At 50.1% G+C, this 20,057-nt stretch overlaps 1 protein-coding gene across 1 annotated transcript in view; it reads left to right on the top strand.

Moving 5' to 3' along the window:
* Window positions 1-20,057, top strand: part of LOC103680478 (myosin VIIA and Rab interacting protein) — a 206,289-nt gene that overhangs the window by 121,972 nt on the left and 64,260 nt on the right. Inside the window, exons 3-7 of the mRNA XM_008709989.2 lie at window positions 1,724-1,804; window positions 5,230-5,327; window positions 5,544-5,624; window positions 8,044-8,187; window positions 17,486-17,639. Coding sequence (XP_008708211.2) covers window positions 1,724-1,804; window positions 5,230-5,327; window positions 5,544-5,624; window positions 8,044-8,187; window positions 17,486-17,639 — 558 coding nt within the window. The remainder of the gene's footprint in view (window positions 1-1,723; window positions 1,805-5,229; window positions 5,328-5,543; window positions 5,625-8,043; window positions 8,188-17,485; window positions 17,640-20,057) is intronic.

Raw genomic sequence — 20,057 nt, 5'->3', positions numbered from 1 at the left:
AAACATGACCTGGTCACCATGACCTGCGTGGTCTGGGTCTCCAAGCCCAGCCACACTGCCTCTCGTTTAGGTCCTCAGATGCACCTGCTGCCCCCACAGCCTGTCCTGTGGAAGCTGTCTACTCTGCCCCAGATGCTCTCCCACCTCCCCACACCCCTTTGGCTGGTTACTCACTGTCCCTGCTAGAAACGTTCGCTGTACTGTGAAGCACCCAATCAGAGCACTTTTAACAACTCTGTAATTTTACATTGATTTGTGTAAATCTTTGATTGATGAATTCTTTCCACTGTATCAAGTTTGTCAGGGCAGTGAGGATTTCTGGCTTTGGTCACCAATATACCCTAACACCCCGCCCAGAGCCAGGCACCTAGTAGGTGCTCACAGACTCTTTGCTGGATGAATGGATGCTGGATGTAGCCACACCAAAGGGAAATATTTGCACTCGGAACTATAGCTTGGGGTCTGCAGAGAGGACTTACCTTAAAGCCTTATATTATAAATGAGGAAACTGAGACTCAGAAAGACAAAGCCATTGACTCAGGGTCACAGAACTAGAAGTGGACCTCAAGCTTTTAGAAGCCTGGTCAAAAAACACAAACACACAGAATGGTATGTGGTCAGGCTTGAGTTGCCATGCAGGCTACCCACTAATGGCCTATTTCATAAAGATAGCTGTCCACTAAACCTGCCTCAAATACTTACAGCAGTTACCCTTGAGGTTCCTACATGGGAGCCCCCATGACAGCCCATCCGAGGAAGCACACGGTGTATTATATGTATTCAAGGCCTATTGCTTCGTTTGACATAGCATTGATGGCATTTGCCCCCTCTTGAGCTAAAGCACATAGACCCATATTTATTTTCTTGGTCCTATCAAGCAGTGTTTTCCATCAACATCCAATTCAGTACATTTTCCTTGAGCCACCTACTGTCTAGGTGCTATCTCGGGTACTGGCAATAAAATCAGTGACTTTAAAGCAATCCATCATCCCCATCTGCAGAGATCTCATGTGATGAATGAACACGTATAATAAAGACCCCCAACTTGAAAAAGGGCTTTAAAAAGGGCTTAGCCAACTGTTCTTCCCAGCCTGCAATTAAGATTAGGGTTGTGTGTTCAATTCAAAGAAGACCAAAGGAGAGGCAGCAGGCCTTGAAAGATCAAATGCCATCGGTTGACCTTGTCTCGCTCTGGGCTTGTTTCACGTAAACTCTGTTCTATGGAAGAAAATGGTGACAGTTAAATCAATAGCTAAAGGCGACTGTTTGGGTCAGTGCCCTACACTGCAGCTAAAGACCAAACCCACAGCATCACGAGCTCTTGTTCTTTCTGTCTTTCTAGTAATGAAGCCAAGTGTCAGAGAGGCTAAGTAACGTGCTCGAGGTCACGCAGCTAGTACTTTGTAGGTCCAGGAAGTGATGACCTTACATCTCTCTGGCTTCGATCTATTGTTCTGTCTTTGACTCCACATTGCCTCCAAAGAAGGTATGGGAAGAAAGTTGAGGGAGGCAGCAATGTTAACACCAGGAATCACTGTGAGAAGAAAAAGGTGACTGAGCAAAAGCTGTAGCATTATTGTGGAGCCCATGATTCCCTAAATATCTGCAGAGCTGACTTCATCAGAGTGGGTCATGGTGGTCTGCCAGGGCTGTAACCGTGCACCAGTCCTCACTGGGGACCTGTGATAATCCCATTCTCTCTCTCACTCCCTCCCCCCCTCAGGAGGAAACTTTTTCGAGGCAAACCTGGAGAATGAAGGAAGTATTTCGGGCAGTGATTCAACATTTTATAGACAGTCAGAAGGTAAGTTTGCTTAAGAGTTTGCAGCTAACAGGAGGTTGAAGGAATAGAAACACCTCCAGAAACTCGGGGTCTCCCAGTTGCATTGTAACCACTAGACACAACCACTTGTTACTGGGTGGGGGTCTCCAGGGGGTCTTCTTGTTGTTGTCACTCGTGTGCATCCATCATCAGAACTGGTGAGTGTATCCAAGGCGTGACCGAGAGCAGTGTGTTCGCTACCCAACCCCTGGATACTTCATATCACCTGGTGAGTTCCAGTTCCAACTCCATCTTCCAGAGTTGAAATATAATAATGAATACACTGGTGTAGTTCATATTAAAATATTCACATAAAGAATATATCATGTACTGATTCACTTCTTTATACCAATATCATAGTCCCCTTAGAGTAGACGTTAAAAGCAAAACGAACTTCTGGTTTCAAATAAAACCTTCACCACCATTTCAGCCCCTTCTCCAGAGTGCTGGACCTTGAGAGCCTCCTGAGTCACCTGCTCCTGGGGCCCTACAGCTCCTCTGCACACTCTTTGCTCTCCCCTTTGGGTGCCTTCCCATGAAGGTCCCATCCTCCTTCATCCTTGCTGCCTAGAACTTCTCCACAGGGTACGATATACTCCTATGGGCTCCGTGCGCCTCCATTCACTGCTGAAGCTGAAATGCCCAGCACTAATTTCAGCCCAGAGCTCTAGACTCAGATTTCGGAAGCTTGATCATCAAGCCCTGTAGATCCTACGGGCATCCTAAGCTCAGCACATTCTAATCAAGCTCCTCAGCCACCTAGGTCCACTGGCAAGAGTTACCTTTCCCTCAACCCTCCCCGCTCCCCCACTTCTACCCAGTCACCCAAGTTCCTATCAGCTCTTTCTCCGATTCTGTCCTTCTCTTTCTATTCTAACCCCCATAGCCGGAACAGGTCCTGCCCACAATTCCCTGTATTAATATTACCTTCAGTGACCATCCGTATCCACCAGGGTTCTCCAGAGAAGCAGAACCAATAGGACACATATACACACATGCATACACACACACAAAGAGATTTATTTTATCTTGGGGACTTGGTTCCCACAACGGTGGGGCGTGGCAAGCCCAAGTCGATAGGGTAGATCAGCAGGAAGGAGCCTCGGGCAGGAGTCAATGCTTCAGTCTGGAGACAGGCTTTCTTCTTTGGGAAACCTCAGTTTTTGCTCTTGCTCTCAACTGCGTGGATGAGGCCCACCGGCATTACCTCAAGGGCAATGTCCTTAAAGTCAGCTATCGTACATGTTAACCACATCCACAAAATACCTTCACAACAACACCTAGATTCATGTTGGATTAAATCACTGGGTAGGACAGCTCAGCCAGGATGATGCATAAAACTGACCATTCCATTGTCTACGGGTCCTCCGAGCTTCGGTCTCTCTGCCTCCACCTTCTTCTTCCTCCACACCCCTGCCAGTCATTCCCTCTGCCGCAAAAACCTGAGCCTTTACTTTCAGCCAAAACATCTTCACCCTCACCCAGAAGTCATGAATGTAGCATCCAGAGCCTCTGGGTTATGGTTCCAGGCTCTTCCTGGGGGACGATCCCCACCACGGGCCCTCCTGCAAGCCTCTTAGCATAAGTGCCTGCTCACCCCATAGCCTGTGAAGCACAGGAGAGCGTGGACTTGGCTTGTCCATCAGGGCGTCACTGGGGGCCTCACAAAGCTAGCGAGGACTTGTGAGAAAAATGTGTTGGTTGTTATCTTGAAGAAGAGACGTGGGAGGTACTGTGTCTGTCTCCAGGGAGTACTTGGTGTGATGACAGCCTCAGTTCTGTAGACTGTACCTGTAGAAACATTGGGGAAACTGTGTATTCAGCCAGCCACCCTGAGGTGTGCAGAGCCCTGACGTGACTATCATCATAGCCAGCTTGCGACGGACCTGTCAGCTTGCGGGATCGCTTTGAGCGTCACTGGGTTGGTTTTGGAGATTTTATTATGTTTTTGGATGCCACTTTCTGTCCACAGTGGTGTCTTGAAGAACCTGAGAAGCGTGAATCAAGTTTTTTTAATTGAGGGATTGATTAATGAGTGAATGGATGTAGTTACACTTAGTCTCACTCCACATAGAATTTGAGGCCAGCTTTCAAGAGGTTTGCATGTGTTAAATAATGCATGAGTAAGAGAGTATAAATGGAAATGGGAAGCTGAAATCTGGGCAAAGGAGACATAGGCACGCAGCCCCTGCAGACCCGTGTTCCTGGTGTGAATCCAGCTCCTGGGGCAAATGAAGTGAGGGATGATCGAAATTCTCACTTTCAAGTAAAAAGCAAAGATCGAGTTTCTGGGGAAGCAGAACTCTTACAACCACTCAGCTCCAAAAAGAATTTTGTCACTTGCAGAGGTCCTTTGACATGGGGATGTTTCCCCCCACCTGTTGCCATTTGCAAAAAAAAAAAAAAAAAAAAATGCTTGCTAAAAATATAACATTATTTTTTAAATCATGTGAGCTTGTATTTGTCTCACTTTTGCGGTTAAAATCAAGGGCTTTTGCAGAGAGAGTCTTGGACTCAAACCTCATCTCTCCTCCTGTCCCACTGAGTTACATCGACGAAGTTACTTGAGCTCTCTCTTCTTCAGTTCCCGTGTCCATCAGATGGCTCCCATCAGTAGTCTGTGGTCCATATGAACTGTGACCACGCACGTGGTGCTCAGCCTGGGGCCAGCAGGTAGTCGAGCTCAGTGAGGTTGGCCAGTGTTGTTGTTATTGATAGTATTGGCTTAGAATCAAAACATTGCTTCCATGGGTTTTGTATTTGCAGAAAATCATGTGTATAGTTCAGTGCCCTCAGAACATTGAATAATTTTCATCCCTATCTTCACAGTGATACATGAAATGCACAAAATAACACATAGCCTTCATCTGAGAAAGCAGATTTTTTCTTTATATGAAGCCCTTCGAGAAGTGTAGTTATCTGTAAGCCACTCTGCATGTCGGGAGGGACCGTGGGATCCAGCCGTGCTCTCTGAGATTGATCTGGCTGGGAGGCAGTCTTTCTGGCTCTGTGGGAAGCAACCCCACAGTCTGGGATGGACATCCAGTCAAGGTGGGGACAGAAGGGCTCAGAGGAGGATTTTCAGAGGAGGAACCCTCGGGTCAAGCCTTGGGGGCCCCAGGAGCCAGCTCAGGTACAGAGCAGAGACGAGAGGAAAGAAGGCCAAGATACAGGAGCCATGAAGGAAGAGGCAGTAGCCCTCAAAGAATCACAGTTTGTTGTGTCTGGAGTGGTGGTGGAGGGGGAGACAGTGAGGCAGGGAGAGGCCCGGGGCCAGTGCTGCATGTTGAGTGGTGGGGAACTTAGCCCAGCCCCTGCAAGACGTACGCAGCAGAACTAAAATGGAACGATCATTTTACTTGTACTTTCCCTTTCAGAGAGTGGTCTGTGTTCTGTCTCCTGTCTAGGACACAGCATGATGGACACGCTGGCTGTCGCCCTGCGGGTGGCTGAAGAGGCCATTGAAGAGGCAATTTCCAAAGCAGAAGCCTATGGGGACAGTCTGGTATGACCCCCTGATCCTCGCTGGGGGAGTGTGGGTCAAGGTCCTGGCCACCAGAAGAGAGTACAGATTGCAGGACACCAGCCTCATGGTGGCTGTCCTTGTCTAGAGCAGGGCTCACCCTCCCCCTGCACCTGTGGTCAGGACTCCCAAGAAAGTGATTGCCAAGTGCCCTGACCCACCCACAGCATGCAGCCATTCTCTTCCCTCCCACCGCAGGACAAGCAGAATGAGGCCAGCTACCTGCGGGACCACAAGGAGGAGCTGACCGAGGAACTGGCCACAACTATTCTGCAGAAGGTAGGTGGGCCCTGGCATCCCACAATGCCGTTCACCACCCTGGCCCGGATTAGGGCCTCGGGAGAGCTGAAGAGCAACTGTGGGCCCCGTCGTTGTCTTGGGCACCATTTCTGTGCCTCGTCGCTTTTCCCTTTCGTGCTCTGGGGTCCACTGCAGAAGGATCGCATTGCACTGCAAAGTCTAAGCAGACAGATCCAGTGTGTTGCCTTTAGGGATTGAGCAAGCAGGTAAGGAGCCAGGAACTAAGCCCTGAGCAGCTTAGTCACCGTCTTCCTGTTTCCTGGCCTTCCCACTTATGCGTGTTTACGTGTGTGCGCATATGTGTGTCCTCTTCTCACACGTCTCAAAAAGTCTCTTGCTGACCTTGCAGTCACCCCCTGCTACCTCCGTGCCCTACACTGTCCCTTACATGGTGTATCAGTTCATTACTGTCAAGAAGCCAACCGCCCCAGAACTCTAAAGCTGCAAACAAGGCTTATTCCTGTGTGTCACAGGCGAGTCTCTGACACCACCTGTGTGTCCCACAGTTCAGTTCTGACATGACGCGGAGTTAGCACAGACCTCATAGGTTAAGGGCTCAGCCCCACCAGAGTGCCCCCACTGCAGATACCAGTGACAGTCGTCAAGTAGCCCCAAGTTACTGCATTGCTCTCCAGTCTACTACAAATCCACGGATTCCCATGACCACCCTCTGGTGGGATGATTTGCTAGAACAACTCACAAAACTCAGCAGACTGCTACACTTCCAATGACTGGCTTGTCCTAAAGGATACAAATGAACAGCCAGATGAAAAGATAGATACACAGGGTGACGAGGCCCCGGGAGGGGATGTGCAGACCTCCATGCCCTCTCCACCGCCCACCACCCCGCCCTCCCAGCGCAAGGGTGTATGCCCCAGCCAGGTGCATGCAGTCCCTCCCCCGCTCCCCCAGCTTGGAGTCGTCTCATTAGCATAACAAAGACACTCCCAGGGCTTTTAAGCTCTGTGCCAGGAACCAGGGCCAAAGACCAAATATATGTTTTATGAGGCCTCAGTATCTTTTTCGCTCATGCATCTGCACTCCCGGCTCAAGCTGTGGGTTGGGCTCGAGTCCATGGTGTGTGTCCATGCTGGGGCCTGACTGAAGGCACGGCAGCTACTCAGGGCCAGGACAGGAGCGCAGGAGAGGAAGAGGAAGCCGCGATGTGGACTAAGGCCCAGACTTGGCCCTGACCCCTGGGGTTACCCACTCCCTCCTCATGGGTCATTGACCAAATCAAGGCATCCAGTCAGCCCCCTGCCCTGGGCTTATCCTTACTGTCCCCTTCCTGGGATGGATGCGGAGTCACACTACAAAGGATTGCATGCCGGGAGCAATGAACAAGTTCAGTCTTCCCTTTTGGTCACAAGATCCATGTCCCTCCCACATGGCCCATTTGGAAGAGCCCCACTTATCCTGCAGAGAGCCCCAGATGTCTCATCCAACCCACAGTTCAAAGTATATTCAGTCCAGATTCCGTGGCTCTTAAGCTGGAGACCTAGGAACAAGCAAACACATCGTCTGTCCCCACATGTCCACATACACTCGCAGGGCTTGGACACTGGGGCAGCCACTGACGCAGGATGTGACTAGCCCCCAGCAATCCCAGAGCAATCCCAGTGGGCACCTGTGACCAGGTCCCCCACCATGGAGGCGAGGGTACAATTCAGTCAGGCCCCAGTCTGCCCCAGGGCATGGCACCTCAGTTCCTCGCTCTCCCTGCTCTCTGGCCTCCTGCTCTCTCATTCTGTCTGGGCTACAAAGACATTGAAGAATACACTCAGATTGGTGGCTCCGCAGTTTTCTCAGCTGCCCATGGGAAGTTGGTAGCCCAGAACCACTGTACGAATACATTCATTTGATCCATATGACTGCACCCAATGCAGCAAGTGGTACAAACAAGCTGAAGCCTTCCCTGATGGCTCTTCATACCTGCCCCCTTCACCGACCCTGCCAGCACTTCCTAAAACCCAGATTTACAGCCAGAGACCCTGGGTTTGAGATGCAGCTCCACTCTTTATGAGCTGTGCAGCCGTCACTGATAACTGAACCTCTCTGAGCCAGTTTCCTCATCTTTAAAATGAGGAGAGTTATAGCCCATAGCTTTTAGGATTATGTTGAGGATTAAATGGGGTAGAGGGGATACAGTGCCTACGGCAGTCTGGCACGTGGCAGGCACTTAATGAATAGAAGTTGTTAGCATCATAAAGGAATTATTTATAAAATGCAAAGTGTGCCCTGTTACCCTAAGGCGGATCTGAAACAGGCTGGTATGCTGTTGAAACTAAGCTCTTCCGTGGCTAAAAAACATCCCAGAGATGGTCCCAGTTACTCCACATAGCACCTGAAGGCCTCGCCAATAACCTGCCCCCATTTGTCCCCCACCCTCACCCCCTAGATCATAAGGAAACAGAAGAGCAAAGGCGAGAAGCAGATGGAAGAAGAGCCAGAGTGGTTGCAGCCGCAGAGCTGCAGGGCGGAGGCAGCTGACCAGGGGACCACAGCGCCCCCAGGAGACCCCCGCGCTCCCTCCATCCTCTGGGTGAGTCCCCAGGCAGTACCTGCCCACCCCGCACAGGTGTCCTGCCCAGGCGCAGGTCAGAGCCTGTGCCGCAGACGTGGGGCTGCCACGCTAAGCTGTCTGTAGTTGACTCGTGTGCCCACCCGACAGGGTAAAGGTACCGGAAGGGGGGCGGGGTGAGAAACAGAGAAAATGTGTGTGTGATGGGGGCAGGGAGGGGCCCGAGGGGACAGAGGGAGTCAACACAGACAGGCTCCTGAGCATATGGAGGTGGATTTTTACGCAGAGACCCATGTAGGAAAACTGAAGGCGTCAATAGTCATTTTTAAAATTCATTCTGAAAAGAGTTGAACTGGTCCCGTGAGAAGAACAGCTTTAGGAGGGCCCCGGGTTTCCTTACAATTTCCACCCCTTGCCAAATCGCCGTACTATTTGAGGCACTGAAATGGCCACCTCTGGACATGGGCGGGCAGTCGGGAAGTGGCCCAGCCTTTTTGTCCATGACCTTGAAATTAAGCCAAGGGCCGAATCACAAAGCACAGTGCCCTTCCTGTGACCCCAGGGTCTGGGCCTGCTCATGTCTATGGTAGAGCCACCAAGCCTGCAAAATCCGTTACTTGTTGAAGTGACCCCAGCAGAAGACATGGGGGCTGGGAAGGATGGAGGCTGAGGCCAAGGAGCCGGGCCTTCTATGTGGAGATTCAGCATGAAACCCACGGACAGGTTGGCAGGGCTTGTCTTCTAGCAGCGGTAGGAACCCACGGGGCTAGCACGAGGCGAAGGACTGGGCAGCACACAGGTGCCATTTAAAACCGGCGAGTCAGACATGGGAAGAGCAACGCCACGTGTTTACGCCGCCCCTCCTTGGCGTCAGTGGCATTCATCCTCTATGTAATCAGATCGAAAAACAGGTGTGCACCCCAGCTGTGTGGTAGGCATGCAGTTCCAAAGCGATGTGCGGTAGCCTCACCCACATCAATCCTCCCCGTGTCCTCACCAGCCGCCAGGTGCATGGCAGTAACAAGGAGCATCTTTATGGCTTTATCAGAGATTTAGCTTCATTGATTTATTGGCAGAACCTTCCCCTGTCAGCATGCCCATCAGCTGATTTTAGTGCTGCTGTTGTGCGCTCGGCACCAAGGAGAACAAAATAGGAGTCTCGATCCCTGCCCTCCGGGACTGTATAATCTGGTTAGTGAAGCAGGCCAGGGTAGGAGTCAGCCCATGGCTGTGGACGCTCCGCTGAAAGGTTGAGACTGGAAATGAACTTGGGGTTCAGAGGAGGGAGCGGCCCATGACCTTCAAATAGCCTGTCATTCAGTGGTTTCCCTAACTCATTCCTGCCACTGCGAGCTCAGGCTGCATGCATGGTGTCGCCCTGTTTCCGGGGAGTCTTTCGGAAGCATTTTTTGAAAGAGTCAGGTCTGGGAGGCTCTAGGAGGTGCGAACACCCTCAGGCTCAGCATATGACCAATGCTTCTCCTCTACCTAGACTTTCTGTGCACGGAGTGTTCACACATATTATTTCGTTAGATCCACGCAAGGGCATCCTGCGTTCTCTCCATTTTACAGAGCAGTAAACTGAGGCCTACCTAGCCTGAGCCACTGGAACTAAGTTGAGGGGTGGGGCAGGACCAGAACCCAGATCTCCTGGCTCCAAGCCTTTCCTCCGCGCTGCTCCTGTCTCCTGTGTCGTGGGGAAGCTCTTGGATACGAAACACCTGTTTTCCCACCAGATGTGCTGGGGGACTCCTTGCCATGCTTATGGTTCAACCTAGAAATGGTATTCTTGCCACCTCGTAGAGGCTGGAGACACTCTGTGTGTCACTAGAGATGTGGGACGGTGGGCTCTAGAAACGAGTCCAAACAGTGGGCACAGCAGCAATGACGGCTGCAGCAGCCCCCCCCCTTTCCACAGGAGGACAGCAAAGTGCTTCCTGCACACCCCTTATAGTCACGCGCTGGCCAAAAGCAGTTTATAATAAGCAGCAGTGCTGCTTCCCAGGGGGACCTCGCACTCAGCCCCTCGGGTGGCCAGAGAGACCCTAGTCCACCTGGGACGCAGGCACGCCGTGGGCCCAGGTCAGACTTGCACAGGATTCCCATTCACTTTGCTAAAACAAATCCTCTCGGGCTTTCCTTTTCTCTCCAGATAATCTGTTTTGCCAAACGCCTGCCTCCCGCACACCCCTATTGTCACTTTGCTTCGACATCAATGTACACAGAGCTGATGCGTTTCTTACTTACTTGTCCTAAAGCAAATGGCAGAATATGATTTCTTTCTAGATTTTGATATAGAATAAGGCCTAATGGAAGTCCCTCTCCCACTCTAGGCATCTTTTGAATCTCTGGTATACAGTGTTTTGCAAGCAATGTCCATGTTCCAAGGGCTTGAATCCACCTGTGTGGGAGGGGGTGGGAGAGATCCTTGAGGATGTAGTTTGAGAAAAGCTCAGAAAGGCCGTTGATACATCCCTCGGATAACACTAACCACCCAGATCATAGGGCCTGGCACCTTACAGAGGGGACAAGATCATCCTCTGGCTCCTATTACTAATACCTTCATCCTTAACTTTGATGTTGGATCAAAGAAGTCCCCTCCTGACCTCTCCCTGTGAGTTCTCCCTACGTTGTGATTTGCAATATGTAAACAGAATTTTTTTGTCAACAATACCAGTCAGAAAGACGGGAATGCTTTGTCTTTCTCCACTCGTGCTTGTACTCATGGGAGCTGCCCCAAACAATGCAGCCTAAATCTAGGCATAAAGAGAAATCCAGCATCCAGCTGGGTCCCTGGCACAGTTTGCCCTCTGAGCAGCCAATATCATTAGTCTCCCATTGTCAATGGCCACGTATGTTCTGGCGTTGGGCCAGCTCGGCGTTGGGCATGTGGCAGCTGTTTCTCTGTACAGGGCCATGGCCACCTGATGGCAGAATGCTGATTTGTGGGGATTCAGTCATGGCCTGGACTTGAACCCTTCCCTTCTGGCTTCCAGGATACCTGTGAAGGAAGGAAACTATATGGATTAAGGTCTCAGCAAAACACCAGGATCCACACCCTCGTGAACACCCATTTGTGGCTCCTGGTTTGGTTTAAAGACAGCCATGTGGTTAGAGCTTTTAAAGAACATTGTCTGGAAGGAGAGCCTGTGCCTTACCCAGCGCTCAGTGAAAAGAGTCCATCGATTCCTGATGAGTCAGCTGTTTGAAAAGGCTTATACCAAGTTCTAGCTCTTCCAGGGACAAAGAAGCCCGCACACCTCCTCTGTGTGAGTGCTGTCCCATTTGGCTCCAACCACATTAATAGGCTAACAGGACAAGCTGGCCAGCCCAGGCCCCTGAGAGGGCCTGCAGGAAAGGACTGGATCCCTCCTGATAGCCCTGACCCACCACATCCCCCCCGTCTCATGCCTTCCTCCCTTTGTCGTTGTCTCTGGCCTATTGCCTTCTTCTCTTGTCTTCAGACTTCCATTTGATGCTACACCTGGGTCTTGACCCCTGGACAGACCCCAGCCTGACTTCCCTTGGTCAGGACCCCAAGTCCTTTCCCTCTGACCAGCACAGCACCATAGGCAGGGCCAGCCCGGGGCATCAAGAGGTGATACATCCGGGTGACAAGGGTCAGCCTCTCCAATGCTCCATGCAGTGTCTCACCCTTGAGGGCTAAGCCCATGCTTCCTCCCCACCGCTGGCCTGCACTTAGCCCCAGTCCCCTGTGGTGAAGGAGTCTATGCTACCACCACATCCCGGATTTAGGGCCTAAGGGGGACTGACCCTGGCCAAGGCTGCCATATTGCACAACCACTGACCTAGAATCCAGAGTGAGCAGTGCCCCCTGGGTCATGCAGCATGATGACTGCAGTTCTAGCTGCCCACGAGGCCATGTGGAGAAGGGACAGAAACAAGTACAGGTTAAGGAGCAGGCCCTGTGTTTGCCCATTTTGTGTTATTTCTTTTACCCCTCACCACAAAGTGTGGATGCAGGTATTACTGAACCCATTTTATTGATGAGAAAACTGAGGCTAAAGCTTCACCATAAGTTGCCTAAGGCCTCACAGCTTGTGACTGTGGAACTGGGAGCTGAATACCTTTCTCCTCTTCCACAGGCCCTGATCTAGCTGCTTCCTCTATAAAAGGAGATTAGTGGACTCAGCGTCTCTCAGGCCTAGGAATGCACTCTCCAACGCAGTGGCCACAAGACACAAGTGACTATTCAAATTTAAATTAATTAAAATGAAATAAAGTTTAAAATCCAGCTCTTCCATCACACTGGCCACATTTCAAGTGCTCAGTAGTGCCTCTGGCTGGCGGCTACTGTATTAGGGCAACATTTCCATCACCCCAGGAAGTTTTATTACGCAGCATTGGTCTAGGGTTGAGATAAAGAGGAAGGGATAAGCAAAGGGCATAAATGCAGAAATGTGCCTCGTCACTGGCCAGAGCCTGAACACGAAGAGGCAGGCCAGGTCTTGGCTCTTGGGGACCTCACAGAAGGTGGCCCTCCCATCTTTTGACCAGCTCCCCCCCATGCTTATCTGCATCACTGCCAGATCTCCACTCCAGGGGTTCCAACTCATGGGGTCTGGAGTCAAGCCTGGGCATCTGTGTACTTGACCTGAATCTGCCCTGGTGAGGCCAGCGGGCTGCAGGCTTAAGGATAGCCTCTTTCTGTCTCGAGGAAGCCTCCCTGACCTCCACCCGTGGAGGCTGTAACCCTGTGGCTCCAGGCAGTGCCTCCCCCTTTCTCCAATGACCTGGACCCCTCTGGCTCAGGGTGTAACTATGCAGAATCCCAGAACACTGCAGGCCCTGCTGCTTGTGGTTAACTGCGAAACCCAAACTCAGTCCGTCCCCATGCAGACAGGAGTTCTCATCAGTTCTCTTGAAAGAAATCTGAATGTCATCGTTCTTTTTTTAATTTCCTCCCTTATTGTGTTGTTCTGCGCCAGTGGGGAGGGGGGGGTCCATGCCATCCAGTTTTCAAAGCCTTATGATGCAATATCCTAAAAGCCTGTAGTGCAGGGCTTATAATTCATTTAATGCCTGTCTCTCTACGCGTATATATATACAAAGTTGTCTTCATAATAACGTGGTGATCCTATTGATAATAACCGTGATGATAGCAGGGGCCAGGCTCTTAGGATGTGTCCGGTGACCAAGAGGCATCTCTCTGTCCCTCCTCTATCCCTACTTCTCTCAGCCTTTTCTCTTATGTTTCTGTCCCTTCCTCCCTCCTATTTGCTCTCTCCTTTGATAGACCTTAAGTCTTTTTCATTTTTTGTAATTACTGGATTGAATTTAGTATCTATGCCTGACCCTGAAAATACAAAGCAAAGCTTTGTCTCCATTATCATTCAACCTCTCCCTGTTTTATGGAATAGCCTCCTTGGGAGCAAAGACCATTTTGGAGCCCTGGTCAGTGCCTCAGGGAGCCTGCGCTGTTGACAGTGCTGATAGTCCTAGCCATCACAGCGACAGTTAGGCCATTCCAGGAGATGTAGGGAGCATGTCATGCTGCAGCCCACACGGGGTAGGAAGCGACTGCGGAGGAAGGTCTCACAGAGTAACTCACGATCACGCTGTGTGTTTTGCCCACAGTGTCAGAGCCGGCTGGTTCAAATGGCAAGTCCTGCTGGGCCAGAGCGCGTGAGGCCAAAGGGGGAGTGTTCCCAGGCTTGCGACACGGGCTCGGCACAGCACGGAGAAGGCGTGGAATCACATCAGCTTGGGGCCAGACAGACCCCAGCTCAGACCCTGCCTCTGCCCCCTGACCAGCCTTGTGCCTGGACAAGTTATTCAACCCCTGCCTCAGTTTCCTCATGCGCACTCTATCAGATTGAGTGACAGAATGCATTTGTTGTCCTGGCTCAGCAATAGAGCATAATAAATACTCTAATTTTGACTAATACTCATTGAGTGCTTTTTGTGTACCAGGCATGACACTGATCCTTTTACATGAGGAAACTGAGGCATAGAACAGTTGAAGTTCCCCCACCGAGATCCCACAGAGCAGGAGGAAGAGCTGACATTGACGCACTGCCTAACACACAACCCTGAAGAGTTGAGGCAGGCCTTTTTCAAAGCTCTGATTCGCAAGCTCATCTTTGCAAGACTTTGCTGGCACACTGATGTTCCTGGACCATGGATTCCACCAACCATCCCTGGCCCCCCTGTGCAGACGTGCAGACACTAGCTCAGGCTAGCCCTTTCTGATATTATCAGCCCTGCTTCTTCCGTGGACATTAGGGTGGGTAAGAGGAAGGGAAGGAAAGCAGAGGTCATGGGTGAAAACGAAAGAGTGGGCACAAAGACCCAACAAGGGTCATGAGCAAATCATTGACTCAAGAAATCCCATCACTTCCCAGGACCCACGGAGGGTGAACTAACTGGTGAGTAAACACATTATCGTGGCGCCATCTGCTGGGAAATATGTTTATTGCAACGAATTTGAGGCCAAATTTGGTGTGGGTCTCAGAACTGGGGCTTTTCCATCCTGGCTGGAGACTGGGCCAGCGGTGTCCTGAGACCTACTGAAGCCAGACCTTGGGGTCTTTTGTGATCGTCAGGGTATAGTTTTCTTGTAGTGTGAAACAATGGCTTGTCTGAAATAGAGTATAAAAGTCTCTCACAAAGAACACAGATTCCATCTTCCCTGTTAGAACCAGAGGGACTTTTCATTTCTTAGTGTTGGCTTTGGTAGATGGGGAGCATTTTTGTCCCATAAAAATGGACCAGGCTACCACTTAAAGATGCATACAGACAAATATAAAATACCATGTGACCCACTGTAAAATGAAATATTAAATATCATTTTCCCCTTTTGTAAACACATATTCAGTGATTTATAGTGAGAAGCTTGTAGATATAAAAAAAAAAAAAAAAGCAAAGTCAGGGCATAGAAAATGGCCCCATAATGCACCTGGCAATAGATTACCAGTTCCCTAAGGGCCAGACCTCTGTCTAAAGTCCTGTAAATTCAATCACAAACCTGCGACCAAGGATCACACCCAAAAGACCATTCCTGCCTTCAAGGAGCTCATGGTCTTTGGAAGAATTGACAAGTTGTAGTAGGACTGTAACGGAGTGTGTGGAATTGTGTGTGGGATCACATAGAAAGGAGACTTCTCACCAGACCACAGCGGGATGAGTGCCAGGGGTATATTCCCTGAGTACACAGGAGTTTGCCATAGAAGGATTTTTTTCTTCATTTTTTAGTAACTTCACTTGACCATTAGATTTGCTCTCTGGTCCCTCTGGCAGCTGTTCATCCTCTGTTAAGGATTTAGCAAAATCGTAGATGGCTCCCTGAGTACCCATCCCCTTGAAAACCTTGGTTTTCAGGACACGAGGGACAGGCTGCATGCTTTCTTGCCCTTGGAATAAAGGGAGTGGCACTCAGCTGAAAGCCACTTGTGTGTGTGTGTTAGCTTGGCTGTCCTCCAGCTTAGACCTTGGCCTCCATGATGTAAGGGAGGATGATGGTGAGCTCTTCTTCTTTCTTTCTCTTGCTCTTCAATTTTTTTTAAAAAGATTTTTTAAAGATTTTATTTATTTACTTACTTCACAGAGAGAGAGAGACAGCCAGCGAGAGAGGGAACACAAGCAGGGGGAGTGGGAGAGGAAGAAGCAGGCTCCCAGCGGAGGAGCCTGATGTGGGGCTCGATCCCAGAACGCCGGGATCACGCCCTGAGCCGAAGGCAGACGCCTAACGACTGAGCCACCCAGGCGCCCCTCTTGCTCTTCAATTTTATCCAAGAAGTTAGTGGAGGAAAAAAGCCAGGCACTTCTGAAAAGCCATCCTTGTAGCCCACCCCAAACCACACTCACCGCACCACAAAGCTATACTAATTCCCAGTTCTGTACCGGTTACTGCACCACCATTAACAGGCCATAACAACTGCTCTCAGTTGCCCAGTTTCTTGGAGACATCAGGCAAAAACCAGATGTGTGCAACAGAGTGCATTCAGGCACATGTAAGCGTAGAGGAAGCCCAGGACCCCCAGCCCAGCTCCGTGTAGGGCATTTTCCATAAGCCAAGGCCTATGCGAACTGAATGCACAGAGAATCTCACGGAATTCATAAAACCGGGAGAGCTCGTCTGCCCTGAGGCCATGTTACCCTGTGAGTGCTGTATGGAAAGGCAGGTCTGGAGACCCCTCATCTCTCTTCTCTTTTCACAAGGGTGAGAGGCACATGGGGACCTTGGGTACACATCTTAGAGGTTCCATATTTATTCTGAAAACCCATCTTCCTCCAAGATCAGCCTCCCCTCTGTGGGGGGAAGTAGAAGCAGTTTGCTATAACTCTGACCCAGAACCGACATGTACCACCCTCTCCAAAGACAGTGTGCCAGAGGGCCTGTATTTGAGGGCTGCTGGCTCCTGGTCTGGCCTACAATGATGGGAATACTGGACCTTGAGCCTCAGCCATCTCTGTTTTTTCTCAGCCTGGTCAACCATCCTTCAGGGGAGGCTACTGGGTGCATCTTCTGCTCCCCAAATTCCAGCCATGAGGCTCAGCCTTGTCACCCAAACATCCTGATGCTGGTGTTACTCTTTTTCACGGTCATTCTCAAATGTCTTTTTAAAGCTCTCCCTTGTTACGCATTTACTGTGTGCAAGGGCAGAGCTAAGTTTCCACACCTCTCAGGGAATTAAGTCATCTGGCCTCTTCCTGTTTGATGAAACTCTTTAACATCGAGCTTCAAATTCTTCGTAACATTCATAACATCTGTATGGGTTGTTTTTTTTTTGTATGTCGTGACATATATGTGTGATACAATTCAAACATGTCTCCTGCCCATCCTTTGAAATCTCCCCTCCACCACTTCTTAGGTAACAGTTTCTTTTCCCTTCCTTAATTCAGACCTCCGTGGGAATGTGTTGCAATAGTTGTAGGTTTGTGACGGGCCATGCTTTGCTCACGGATCTGTTGTAGCGTTGACGTTGTGCTGTAACTTTTCTGTTTGGGCTGCCCAGACTCGGGTTTGGAGGTCTTCGGGGGCAAGAAGCTTTCCTTTTTGAGCACATTTGGCCTAGGAAATGCTGCCGGGGGGGTGGCTGGATAAAAGACTGTCAGCGGCCACTACCCGCTCCGTCTCTGACGCTTTCGGGTAGGCCTGACCAGCTTGCAGTGGCATCCACAGGGCACCCACTGTTGGTGCCATCATACAGTGCTGGGCACTGATCTGCAGCGTGGGAAAAGCCAACACCATCGAACATGCCTTCTCCATGCTGTGTCATCTACCAGAAAGCGGAAGGCGTCCCTCCCGGTGACTGTGCCCCTCAGTCCCCGCTCTTCCCCTCTTTTCTCTCTGCAGCAGTCCCCGTCTGCGTTCTCACTCCCCAGAGAGGACTCCCTGAAGACGCCTTCCCTGGAGACTGCGTCAAGGCTGCCGAAGGGCCAGGGTCAGCCACCGCGGGAGGAGGCGGCCTTGTCCAGCTGGAGGAGCACCGACAGGCTGGACGAGACAAGTAACGGTTTTAAGCGGCATCTGGTTGGTCTGTGGGTCCTGGGAGTGCCGTTGGGAGGCTGCTTCCCGGTCAGTTACTCCTCCCTCCCTCAGCCCGAGTTGGTGTGGCCCATTTGAGACAGCCAAGCCACCAAGTCACGAGGCGTCTAGTGCAGCTCACATGTATAACGTGGTCGTGTTTTCCACCGGGCAGTTTTCTGGCTGAGACCTGTGAGCCAGTGACGGGCTCCTGGGCCAGGGCGTTACAGTGCCTCGGCTGCACGGCCACACTTCAGCTTCCTGTTCCACGTGGCCCGGGAGAATATGTCTCATGCAGGCCAGAAATGCTAACCCAACCCAGCAGGCTATTTCCGTGTTCAGAAGGACTTGGGTCCCAGCAAGAGTTGGTTTTAAGAGTGTCCTTTTTGAACCCTGACATAGTTAGGGTAATACTCGCTCCTATAACAAAGAAACCAAACATTTAGGTGGTTTCATGTAATAGTTCTCAGCACACACCAATGCAATACAATGTCCTGGCTGTGGGAGGCCTTCAGAGGCCCGAGGCTCTGCTGTCCTCTATGGCCTCTGAGTCTTCTGCTGGGTCATTCACATGGGCCAGCAGATGGAGGAAGAGAGAACAGAGAAGTCAGTGCACCTGCTTCCTAACCAGCTCTGCGGGACATGGCCTACACCGCTTTCCCTCCCAGACACAGGCAAGAACAAGTCACACAGCCCCACTTCAGTGCAGAGGGCCTGGCCCATGTCCTGGCTGGACGCATCCAGCAGCACAGCTCTGCCAGGACAGGGACGAGTCTTTGATGGACAGCTGTCACCCCACTGCACCTGAGGATGACACGTTGCCCGTTCTTCCCGCTCCTTCTCCTAGAATGTCCCGCTCTGCGTAGAGCACTTGAACTCACCTCTCTAGAGACTCAGCATCCAACACACAGTCCGTTATAAACCTGTCGAGTCGTGTAATCCTTCACAATGAAGAGGCTCAAATTAGCTCAGTGGCTTTCCCAAAGTCACACATCCAACGGCTGTGAGGTGCTTGCAGCCACGTGGGTAAGAGCCAAGGGCCGTGAAGCCCCCTGCTCAGGCCACCTAGGTCTGTTGGGCTCCATGACTGACTGTCTAAGTCAAGTCAACACGCTCACTGCACCCTGGCACAGGTCTGTTCTTTCCTCACCTGGCTACACGTAACGAAAGCTAGGCACATTGTCCTCACAACAAGAGACCCAAAAGGATTCTCAACTCCCACTGTAGGTCAGATCTAGAATCCTTTTCTGAACAACCACAAAAATTAGCAGCAAAATATTCATCTTAGAAATATGCTTTTAAAGATTGTGCTATCGTTTCTACTCTCGCAGGGAAAAGATTGAACTAACAGCTATTGAAACAAATTCCATTGTTCTCACGGTGCAAAGAACCACAAACCATGCGATGTTTTTAACAGTCATTCTAAAAATTTCCCAAAACAGCCCATTTCCGTGTGAACCTTTTAGTAGAACCATTGCTGGAATCTAGAGATTCTGTGAGCATGTTCCTTATTTATGTGTGCGGTTTGGGCTTTGTTTTTGAAGTGCAGTTTTCCATTCTACATAAGCTTTTCTTTCCTTTCCTCCTGCTGCCCGGCGTCTCTGTTCATTCATTCGTAGGCTTTCTTCCTTTCTTTATCTCTCACCAGAGACTGAAAGTTCCTACAGAGAGGGGACTCTAAAACTCCACAGGCATATGTTTATCTTCAATAAACAATAATAACTACCCTTTACAAATCACTGTACCATGTGCAGGGTCCATCTGCAGGCACTACTTTATTCATTCCTCCAGTAGTGCTGCTAAGCATTGCCGTCCTCTCGTGCGGTAGACAAGAACCTTGAGGGACCATGAGGGTGGATGACTTGTTCAAGATCCCAAGGTTAATGGGGCCAAACGCAAACATCATGGCTCCCATTTTCAGGCTTTTTCAACTAGTGCATGATAAGTGTCCCCCCTCCATAAAAGCAAACAAATAAACACCACAACAAATAGCCTTTCAAAATTCACACTTACACACTGATAAGTTTAGAGGAGATTATAAAAACTTCTGGAAAACACTCCATTTCACAGAATGGTTCCCTGCTGAATTAGGACCATTCCAAATAAAGTTGGAAACGGTTTTGATTTTCAAAACATGATTTTTTGTTACCTAATTTTCTGTAAAATAAAGCACTCATATATTTTATCTGTTGTATATAAACATAAAATTTAGTTCAACAATATCACACACAGAAAAGATTTTGCACTCTTCTCAAAAATCCATGCATCTCTCAGGTTGGAGATTTAAAATTACAAAACTCTAAAGCACTTGTGTGGAAAACCTCTGGTTTTTCTGAGGAACACTTGGCCTTGACATGCTAAAATGTGCAGGCCAACCCCCCGGGTCTTGAGGGGTGTCTGA

Source organism: Ursus maritimus, unplaced genomic scaffold, assembly GCF_017311325.1.
Source record: "Ursus maritimus isolate PB19 unplaced genomic scaffold, ASM1731132v1 scaffold_20, whole genome shotgun sequence".
NCBI lineage: Eukaryota > Metazoa > Chordata > Mammalia > Carnivora > Ursidae > Ursus > Ursus maritimus.
This window is presented reverse-complemented; position numbering and strand designations above follow the sequence as displayed.